An 11,026-nucleotide genomic window follows, 5' to 3' on the forward strand; every position below is an offset into this window, starting at 1 on the left:
ACTTAGTAACTATTAAAGCAATAAAATATAATAAACATCAGAACAAATTTATTTTTATTAATTAACAATCCTGAAGTACATGTAACTTAAATAATATGTTTAGCTTTTCAATATGATAACAAATATTGATGTCAGAATAAAATGCATGCAATATATATGTAATTTCAAGAAATGGAAATCAATTTTCTAGCTATATATGTATGTAGCTCATAGCTTAACATTGAATATCATGATACGTACTGGTAATCAAATTATTAGAAATGTAATTTAAGCATAATTTTCATGATATATGAACTGATCAGCTAATAATTCAAAATATCAAAACACATCATATAAAGAACATACAGTACATTTACATGAAATTAAGTGATCATTAAAATCATTTAAAAAAATATTATTTACACCAGTAAATTAGCATGAATTAAGGGGCACTGAGGATTTATAAGTACCAAATGTTTTGTTTTAATGAAAAAGATTTAGCTCATTGAATTAATAGTTACATTGAACATGTTAAATATATATGTATAGCAGTTTGACAAAGTACACAAATGTATATACCATTATATATGTAATTAAAAATGGTCTTTCAATATAAAAAAAGTATTTTCATCAGATCTTTATTCTAAGGGGGGATGTGTCCAGTCACCATGCATGTTTAACAACCTACATTTTTATATACATGTATTCAAAATAGGGTTTTATAGTCAGATATAGCTAGCTGGCAGGAAACTTGATAAAGTAATATTCATGGCAATACAGCAACTTACCTCAATAAGAATTAAACTTATACTTCTCAATAAACACATTTTCCATATAAACTATATCCCATATATACAAATATACATTGTATTTACTTTCAATATATATTGTGTGCCACTAATGCACATTCATGTACATGTATGCAAATATCTAAATGTTATTGTGTTCTTTGCTAAATAGTACAAGGACCCATCTTTCACTTTTATACACACACTTAATAGAATCCTGCCACTTTTTTAAAAGAGAATGGATAGCTTAGCTAGAATTCATAATTCTATCACACTATTATTAAGACAACACTAAAAAATTTCCATCTTATAAATACATGTGTATATAAAAGCCATGTTCACTCAACACATGTATAAATTTATGTAAAGAAAAATTATGACGCAAATAATCCAGTTGATTGTTGTGTATGTCCATATCCAAATGTACATTAATTGTAATTCAACAAGATTTTTTCTTGAGCACTGGATGAGTTAACAGTTTCCTTCTGCAGATTGTAACTTTGTTGGTTATTGTTGTATTAAATTCAACTTTAGAAGGCAGCTGCCATCCCTCACGCGTACAATGGTACATGATATACTCTGCAAATAAAAAGTATTTTTTACTTAAGCATTTGGTTTCGCAATGATCATGATCATCATTTTAACATGTACATGCATGCATTAATAAGAAAACATCATTTTATATATACCCAGAACAAAAACATGATGACTTAGGGAAATAAATCATTTTATTAAAGTGTGACTATATGATTTGATGTAAGCTTTCATCATCATATTCCCCGACCCCCATTCCATTCATTATTCTAATTATGTTTTTATTTATATATATAAATTGTTGTTTTGATTTAGACTTGTATATATATCATGTACGTGTATATCAGTTGTATACTGTATGTTTAATACTGAAAATAATGGTTTTTTGTATAATCTAGCTTATAAAACAACATGTATGCATTATTTTCAATTTTATTTATACATATATACATGTAAAAAACATTGCAAAATTACAGTACATTGTACATGATATTACATGTATGTATAAAAGAACAGAATGCTTATATTTAAATTACCTCGTATTGCTTCAATTTTTGTACCATCCAACGGGCAACTAGCTACTTCTCCTTTCATCTTTCTGATGCCTAGTCCAGAAGAAACAGCTAATTCTGCTTTGGTGAAAACACATGTCAATATAGCATTCAATAAGGCTATGGCTGGTCTCTTTGAAGATTTGGCCTGCAAACGTGCATGTCTTTCCTCAGTTTTTACTACTAGAACATCCTTGAACTTGTTAGGGTCCAAGGAGTCTTTTATAAGAACAGTCAGCTGCTGAAAGAATAAAACAAATTGTGAATTCATGTACATGAATGTGTACTATATTAATAATTTTTTAGATACTTTTTACAATTTTAAATACATTTTTTTGCAGCTATATCATGTATGCACAGAAAGACTGTCTATAATAATTATACAACAAAATGTACATATAAATTACATTTATAACAACATAGCTGAATGCATGCAGACAGCAGTGTGTATAATAACATTAGACCTAATGTACAATGGGTAGTTTGTATTACATTATTTATGCAGAAAAGGAACTTCTTAAGTAGGTCTGTTCCAGAAAACAATTTATTATAACTCACACACGTCATGTATAAATACTTTAGAAAGACAATTCAGTTGAGTTTGAAAAAATTTCTGTCAAGGGAGACATTTAAATTTAAACTGCCCACCTGCTGGACACTTGTAATGTCTCATGGTTGACGTGAATAAGCTTTTCTCATTTATCATTCGAACACATATAAAAGTAGATGAAAGATTTTTGGAACACATACACTTCAGTAATGAAGATAATTAATAAATCATCTTGTTTTATCCAAACTCACTGAAAAAAAAAATCCCTTTAATTTACTTACCACTGATAGAGGAAAATGCCCAGGTTGATGTTGATCTTTTCAATTAACTGAATTAACATGCAAAAAAAGAAAACTATTTTTAGGAAAAACAGCATAGCAAATTAAATTACAAATCATACAGTATATTAGTATTTGAAGGTGTTGATCAACATGTACAGTATCATGCAAAACAGTGTAAATATTAAATCAAATGGTATGCATTTATGGAATCAATAAGATTTTAGTTAATCATACAAATCAAGACAGGGGTTTAAATTATGCATTTATCTTTTTAGGCATCCATTTAAGTTCTCGTCTTTGCTAAATTAAACTATAAGTGCACATGCATTTAAATTTTAACATATATGTATTATTGATAATTAAAATCAGTATACAAAATGTACGTTGGTTCTTGTTTGTACTGCGTTTTTAAACTGAAAAAACATATACACTGTTAGCCTAGTCATGAGGATTACTGGAACAATGTATGTATGTTGAATTACAAACTTACATGTACATGTCTGACAAGTAAAATGTGACTGTTATTGAGCACTAAACAACTTTTGAAATCATTTCATTCACATGCTTGAAAGCCCATGCCATATTATTCTTAAAAATTGTATGTATTATATATATACCTTGTCATCGGGTTTGGATCCTCTAATCCTAGAGTTTGAAGATTCAGCCTCAGAACATGCATTTGAACTGTTTTGACTAACATTACAGCTGTCCTTTGAGCTCCAAGTAGATTGCGAATTGTCTTGTTCTTCTGTACTCATGTCCACTATTGAATCATTCTCTGTGTTGATAATGCTACTGACATCGGGTTCATTAATTTCATCAGGATCATTGTTAAAGATACTAGGCATGCTGGGTGGTTTAAATGGAGTATTATTTGAACTAATAAAATCATGACCACCTAGTATTTTTGACAACCTTCCCAATACCATGCTGGTTGTGGCTGCTTCCTCTTTGGTTATTCCAAGAACTATAAGTATAAAAAAATGTACATGTATTTGTATATATACATGTATGTACAAAAATGTTCCAAGCATGTTAAATTTATGAATACAACAATTAAATGGTTTTTTATACCTGATTGAAGGCTGATTCAGTTAAATTCTAATTTCATGTTGTTCATGTATACCCAAGTCCCATATTATATAATTTAACTTTGTGTGTACATGTACATCATGTAATGGTCATGTATAAATTAAATGAACATTTGTATTTACCTTTTCAAATCTATAGGATCCAGTTAACAAGTTGCTGTCTTCAGTTTTGACTTTAGTGTATGTTTTATTCATTAAACTGATTTTGTAAATGTAGTTAACTTTAACTTATAAATACTATGATCTGGTTGCTTACAATTTCATTGAGAAAACAAGTATTTAGAAAAACTCACATTGTAAATGATTTTGTGTTAAAATCCTACAACAAATACTTTATCATTCACTTGGTGTTACAATTTTATAAAAACTTACGATTACATATAAGTTCCTTTTTAGTCTGCTCTTGACTACTGTCTGTTGGCATGTCATGATCATTGTTAAGTTTTTCAAACTCATCAGTTTCTTTCCCAAAGTTCGAATGCAATTCATGCACTTCTTTCTTGTCCATGTCATAGATGCTATTAACTGAGTCGACAAAAACACCATCCCATTTGTCAGTTGACTGGCCTATTGTTGATATGTTTTCTTTTGGTACATGTATTTGTACTGCATCATCCAATTTGTGGGTAAACAGAACTGAACTACAGTGTTTTCTTGGTGAGCGCCTTAAACTTGCAATTGATATGGGATCAATTGTAACTGTCTGTTTAACAGGTGATATATCTTCATACATAGAAGTGACTGTCTTTTTTGGGCTGCATATGTCCTGTCTTTTAGGTGTTGAAGTACAAGTAGTACTGCTCATAACTTTAACCAAATTTAGATCTTCTTTTCCTTGAGACTGTTCTATGTTCAACATTGCTGAAATTTCAGCCATCTTATCAGGATGAAGAGCACTCTTAACAGCTGTAGCCTTACATGTATCTGTTGATTTTTTGGCGGGTTTTGCTGAACCATTTGATGTTGCTACATGTACTTTCTTAGACTTAATAGTTGACTTGGTTGAGACTTTGTCCTTTTTCACTTTCTTCTTCTCAGATGGACATGGTTCTTCATCTTGTAGCTCCTTTATGGCCTCTGTTAATTTGGATGAGGCATTTCTTTTGGTGTTGGCTTGAAAATCTTTAAACAATGTCTGAACTGGTAGACCATCTGTTAATTTCTTTTGACATTGGTTTGCCAACTCTTCTGCTTTCTTTTTAACTGCAATTAATATCATGTAATATGTTATGATTTTATTTTCATAAATAAATCAAATGATATTTTCTTAAATTTAATTATATCAAGCAGGGTCGGATCGATCCAACCATTTTAAAAGGGGGTTCCAATCAAGGAGAAATATGTATATACAAATTTATATGTCCCCATTCAAATGCATTGATCATCCAAAAAAAGGGGGGTTCCAACCCTGAACTCCCCTATGGATCTGCCGCTGTCAAGAATAAATGTGCATGGTTCATGAATTAAGAGGATCAAGGGATTCTTATTATTAGACTATATAACATAAATTTTAAGATAATATTTTTCATTTATAAAATACATGTCATTTGCATCCACTAGCTGTCTGCATGTATATATATATAATATACTATATGATGACACCAACTACATACACAAGTTGGTCTTTGGAAATAGTATGTGTATATATATCTTCTACACACTTTATATCACTCTGGTAATATTGTAATGTATTTTTTTGTACCTAACACCATCCCCCCTCCCCTTTTTCTCCAAATTAAGCCAAATGCAAGACTAACAAAATTATTCCATTTTTTTTTAATTTCTTATGTTCATGCCAATGTGTACTATCATTTTTTTTGGAAAATAACTCAACACTTTTCTTACCTTGTCCAGAACAGAGAATAATGCCATCATAAAGTTTTGTCTCCACAGTGTCTTTGCCATCCTCACTGATGCTTTCGGTCTCGAAAGGTACCTGGCATTTAGTTCCCTTCACCATTTCCGCCTCTGTTTTATCACATTCTACCTTTGACATATTGACTGCTTCAAATGCATTGTCAAAGGCAAAATAAATAACTAGAAACTCCATATTTATTGCGTTATTATTTGTGTTGATATTATTTTCTCTGATCTGATGATGGCGGTCAATTGCAATCTGGTACGTTATCGATATCAGGTTTGTGCTCAGCGTACACTTTGACTTAAAACAGGAAACCAGTCGGGTTCAAAATTTGAATTTTGCTATTACTCGGCCTTTTCCGGCGAAGAAGAACAAAGAGGATGTTGATTTCCGATGTTAGACGGAGGTAAACGAGTATGATCCGTGGATTATTTGTGAAGTAATTAAATGTTTTTTTTTGTTTTAACGGCTTTGAAAGAATTAAATGATAAAAAATTACTCAAATTGAAAGTTGATTGCAAAATTAAATCCATAATTATTCATCCTGATTAATTTACGAATTGGAAAATCTGACACCGGAAGTTGTGATTATTTTGAACTCACGTTTGTTCAGATAAAACTTACAAACAGTGATAAATATATATGTAAAAATGCCGAAGAATCAGAAAAAAAGAGGACCTTATAATAAAAGACGTAAAACTGAGGTAAGTACATGTTGCACTACAAATTCAGAAAGTAAAATAAGTAAGAATTCTCAAGACCAATATGACAATCGGCAATGAATGTCAATGAAGACTGAAGATTATTCTTCCGAGGTTCTCTCGACATCGATTTGATTTGTACAGATTTGCTTTACTTTGACATACACTATTGTATTCGTAAAGAAGACAATAATATTGTGTTGTGGGATGTGTGCATTCCGATAGAAATGGCGTTCATATGTGGTCAGTGGCAGCAGTGGCGGATCCAGAGAGGGGGGGGGGGGTTCGCACCCCCCCTTTATTTTGGCCGATCAATGCATTTGTATCGGGACATATGTTTTACACCCCCCCCTTTGCCCTGGGTTAGCTCTCCCCCTTTCGAAAATTCCTGCATCCGCCCCTAGGCAGATCAAAACTTACAAAGGCCGAAAGGGGGAGGGGTAGTGAGAAAGTACTGTCATAAGGGGCTGCCCCCTTTTTACATGGGCAAATTTGGATAATTAATACACTGAAGTGAAAGTGAAGCCAGACTGGAGCCCCTCCCCTTTTTGGTCAGTCAATACCCCCCTTTTCTATAAAAAGTTCTGGATCTGCCACTGATTTACAAACTTTTGCACTTACGCCATGACTGTATACATATTGAACATGCACATGTATTTAATTTATACCGTCTGGGTACCCAAATCACCCAGTTTGGAGGTGGTTTTTGACAATTGAAAAAAAACTCTATATATATGTTGCATTATTGTTGATTTTTATTTTTGAACAAGTATATAGACTTCTCAAGTATTTTTCACACATACATTTAATTAGCATGTAAACACTGATTGTCTGACATACAGTACTGGTTTTCAGTCACATTTCTGATCTGCATTCGCCATTGACAGACTATCAAAATAAAATGGGGTGGACGATCTGGGTACCTGACGTTATGCTTTTGTTCCTACATATTTACAAATATGTTTTTATGTATATTTTTGTACATTTTAGACTGGAATTGATGAACATTCAGACAATGATCAAGAAGAAACTGTCACAACATGTAGTAAATATGACAACCATGATATACACACAGCTTCTTATGAGGAAGATACCATAGCTGTAGTAATAGAATCAGATAATATAGGATCTGCTTGTTCCCCAAGTCCTACATGTATACCAGAAGATGAAGTTCCATCATCAACAAGTGCAAAAAACTATGTAGATGAGACATTTATGGTAAGTTATAAAAGAAACAATACCTCTTCTCATGTATGAATATTTTATTTTTCCATTTCTCTTAATTTTTTATACATATTGACTTTATTGTACATGTACTGTACGTACTATATGAATGAGAAATTGTGGTATGAGTGCTAATGAGACAACTCTCCATCCAAGTCACAATGTATTTAAAGCAACAATTATAGGTCAAAGTATGGTCTTCAAAACAGAGTGTTAGCTGGCACCAAACAGCAAGCTATAAACAATGATAAAGGGCTTTAATTATTTTTTTATAGTTTGTCTTTTCATGGTATACTGTTACACTACTGTCTTTGGTTAGGGTGAAGGTTAGTGCCTGTTAATAAAGCTGTTGGTCAGCAGTGTTTTTTTTTTCATTATATATATTTATTAATTTTAAATCAAATTATTCAGTTTGGGATTATATATATATATGTTTACCTTAATCATGTTAATGTACATTATATAATAAAAATGTAAATTATTTTCATTTTTTTTTTCTAGTTGAGAAATTTAAAGACAAGTTCTACAATTGATCGTGTTGATATCAATACAGTTGTAGCTGATCAAGATTGCATTGATGCTGATATGGACAACAGTTCTGTCATAAGTGAAGATCATATAACAAACACTGTTAACATTAATCAGAGAACACAAAACTTTGAATACAATGAACTAGTAAATGAGGAGATAGATGAACTACCAATTGATGGTCAGTTGGCAGATACTGAATTTGCTGATGAGGAAAATGCTTCTGTTATCATTGATCCTATTGCAGAGACTATAATTGATGAAACACCCAATATACCAGAAAGACCAAATCCAACAGAAAATGAAGTTAGAGATACAAACATTCCTCTTTATGTAGGATGTTCTAAATCTGTAGGACTAATTTTGCTAATGATATGTAGTCTAAGCATTAGATTCAAATTGTCTGATGAAGCACTCAGTTACATTATTGCAGTAATGAATATGATAATGCCAGATGAAAATAACATGATTAAAAGTGTCTATACTGTTAAAGAGTATCTTAAGAAATTTGTAAATTTCCCTACAATTCACTATCTTTGTTCACATTGTGGAACACACACTCAAAAGGATGCTAAAACTTGTACAAACAAACACTGTGAAAAAGATTTAACTCAGTTTGGATCGGTTGGTTACTTCATTCAACATTCTGTCATAGCACAGTTGCAGCTTATGGCTAAAAGAAGTTCTTTCTTGCAGAAAATTCGGTCTTACAGATTTGATCATTATTCAAAAAATCCTGACAATAACTACCGTGATATATATGATGGATCAAATTACAAAAATGTTTTTCAAAAGGGCTTTCTTAAAAACCCCAATTCAATATCCTTTTCAATGAATACAGATGGAGTTCAAATATTTAAAAGTTCAAGTATGTCCATGTGGCCAGTTTTTATGATCATAAATGAACTACCACCTTCAGAAAGAAAACTTAAAGAAAACATTGTTTATTATGGTTTATGGATTGGAGCAAAGAAGCCACTTATGTGGAGTTATTTAAAACCATTGCATGAAGAACTCTGCAAGCTAGAAGATGGGGTAGAACTCGTAGACAATTGTGGGAGCAATTTTACTTTGATGGGTACATTACTGAACTGTGTATGTGATTTACCAGCAAGATGTCTAGTCAGCAATAGTATGCAGTTTAACGGAAAATATGGATGCTGGTTTTGTCTTCAACCAGGTGAAACTTATACCACTAACAAAGGAGGACACGTTCACATTTTCCCATATTGTGAAAATGAACCTAAGGGACCATTAAGAACAGTGGAGAATTTACAAGACGACGTTAATCAAGTTGTTGGGAAAATCCAAACAAATGAAAAGAACTTTATTGTTCGAGGGATCAAGGGACCTTTCTGGTTCATGTTTTTGAAACATTTCAATGTTATCCATGGATTTGTCATTGATTATATGCATGGGGTATGTGCTGGAGTTATGAAAATGCTTCTTACTTTGTGGTTTGACAAGCAACATAAAACAGAGAATTTTTCAATGTTTATACATAAAGGATCAGTAAACACAAGACTAAGTTCAATACATCCAAACTTACATATAACCAGACCACCAAGAAGTTTAGATGATTTAAGCCATTGGAAGTCTGCAGAGTATCGGAACTTTTTATTTCTTTGGAGTTTGCCTGTCCTTCATGATATCTTGCCAAATGAATATTATTTACATTTTTCTTTATTAGTTCGTGGAATTTACAACCTAGCAAGGGAAAATGTTTCCGACAAGGATCTAAAGAATGCCGAAAGATGTTTATTTCTTTTCATTGAGAATTTCCCAAATTTATATTCTTCTAGATATCTAACAATGAATTGTCATCAGCTTTTGCATATCACTGATTGTGTACGCGCTAATGGACCATTGTTTGTGAATAATTGTTTTGCTTTTGAAGATCTTAATGGCTATATTATTAAAAACATTCACGGAACTACTGGAATTGAAATGCAAGTTATTAATGCAATTACAAAAATGCAAGCACTACCAACATTACAGGAACTTCATATTGACAAAGGATCAACAGATGAAGCCTTATTTAATAGCATGACAAGACCAAATTTCATTCACAATGCAGATTGTATCGAAGAGGGAATATTTCACTTAGGGCAAACATTTAAAATGAGACTTGATGATTCAGAATACACTGCTGTATGTGATTTTCTAGGAACATGCTTGCCTCAACTTGATATAGTTGAATACAAAAAAATATTCATAACCAAAATATCAAGTGCAGTTTACGGTACTTCCTATGGGCGCTTACTTAAAAGAAATCAGAGTGTTGTGAAGTATGATGCACTAGATGTAGTACATTTTGGGAGTGTAAAAACATTTATTCAGATAGAAAATTTTGACGGTGGAATTTTGAATGTGGCTCTTATACATCCGTTTACAACATTGTTATCATATACAAATCAACAGTCTTGTCACCAAGTAACAACTCAATTTGAAAATATTGTTGCAGTTCCTTTACAAAATATTTTGAAAGTATGCACTTTTGTGAAATGTGGAAAAAATCTTTTTGTTGTCGAGTTTCCAAACAAATATGAGAAAGATTAAAGTAAGAAAATCCTTTATTATGAACATATGATATTAGCTCAGATTAATTTCAGGAAAATAATTAATAGATAATCTGTAAAAATGTACATGAGTATAAACGTATTTATGTCAACCATCAAGATATATCTGTTTATTATATGATCTAATAATATACCTGAAATGATTTATTTGTTATGATATTATTTCTTTATTAATAAGAGTATTAAGAAGTTTTTTTAAATATTAATATTAAGTACTTGTTAAGTACAATGATGAGTTTCAGGATCATGAGTATATATATGGCATGGGGTAAAATTATAAGCTAAAACAAATATTTTATACATGCACATATATTGTCAGTTGAAGATGATCAACATTTATCATGTTTATTCTGATTTCA

At 31.4% G+C, this 11,026-nt stretch overlaps 2 protein-coding genes across 4 annotated transcripts; one reads left to right on the forward strand and one right to left on the reverse strand.

The window, feature by feature from the left end:
• Positions 1–42: 42 nt before the first annotated feature.
• Positions 43–5,872, reverse strand: LOC134700851 (uncharacterized). 3 transcript variants are annotated; one of them, XM_063562007.1, is made up of 5 exons: positions 5,620–5,872; positions 4,147–4,977; positions 3,301–3,650; positions 1,838–2,093; positions 43–1,346 (listed from the first exon to the last, which is right to left on the reverse strand). In XM_063562007.1, exons 1-5 carry the CDS (start codon positions 5,822–5,824, stop codon positions 1,207–1,209), a joined length of 1,782 nt encoding a protein of 593 aa, XP_063418077.1. In that variant the 5' UTR covers positions 5,825–5,872; the 3' UTR covers positions 43–1,206. The 3 variants fall into 3 exon arrangements, with proteins under 3 accessions (XP_063418077.1, XP_063418078.1, XP_063418079.1); XM_063562008.1 differs by lacking the exon at positions 43–1,346 and adding an exon at positions 2,684–2,730 and having other exon boundaries at positions 1,866–2,093; XM_063562009.1 differs by lacking the exon at positions 43–1,346 and adding an exon at positions 2,684–2,730 and having other exon boundaries at positions 1,957–2,090.
• A 327-nt stretch (positions 5,873–6,199) lies between these two features.
• LOC134700850 (uncharacterized) lies at positions 6,200–10,811 on the forward strand. The gene is made up of 3 exons (XM_063562006.1): positions 6,200–6,339; positions 7,327–7,554; positions 8,062–10,811. The coding sequence occupies exons 1-3, from the start codon at positions 6,286–6,288 to the stop codon at positions 10,645–10,647; spliced, it is 2,868 nt and encodes a 955-aa protein (XP_063418076.1). The 5' UTR covers positions 6,200–6,285; the 3' UTR covers positions 10,648–10,811.
• The last annotated feature ends 215 nt before the right edge of the window (positions 10,812–11,026 follow it).

This window comes from Mytilus trossulus, unplaced genomic scaffold (assembly GCF_036588685.1).
Source record: "Mytilus trossulus isolate FHL-02 unplaced genomic scaffold, PNRI_Mtr1.1.1.hap1 h1tg000174l___fragment_3__unscaffolded, whole genome shotgun sequence".
Classification (NCBI taxonomy): Eukaryota; Metazoa; Mollusca; class Bivalvia; order Mytilida; family Mytilidae; genus Mytilus; species Mytilus trossulus.

Coding starts and splice junctions, on each gene's coding strand:
- LOC134700851 (XM_063562007.1), bottom strand. CDS start 5,824: ATGGAGTTTCTAGTTATTTATTTTGCCTTTGACAATGCATTTGAAGCA. Junction 4,978..5,619: donor TATTCTCTGTTCTGGACAAG/GTAAGAAAAGTG, acceptor TATTAATTGCAG/TTAAAAAGAAAGCAGAAGAG. Junction 2,094..3,300: donor GATCCAAACCCGATGACAAG/GTATATATATAA, acceptor TTATTCTTTCAG/CAGCTGACTGTTCTTATAAA.
- LOC134700850 (XM_063562006.1), top strand. CDS start 6,286: ATGCCGAAGAATCAGAAAAAAAGAGGACCTTATAATAAAAGACGTAAA. Junction 6,340..7,326: donor ATAAAAGACGTAAAACTGAG/GTAAGTACATGT, acceptor TGTACATTTTAG/ACTGGAATTGATGAACATTC. Junction 7,555..8,061: donor ATGTAGATGAGACATTTATG/GTAAGTTATAAA, acceptor TTTTTTTTCTAG/TTGAGAAATTTAAAGACAAG.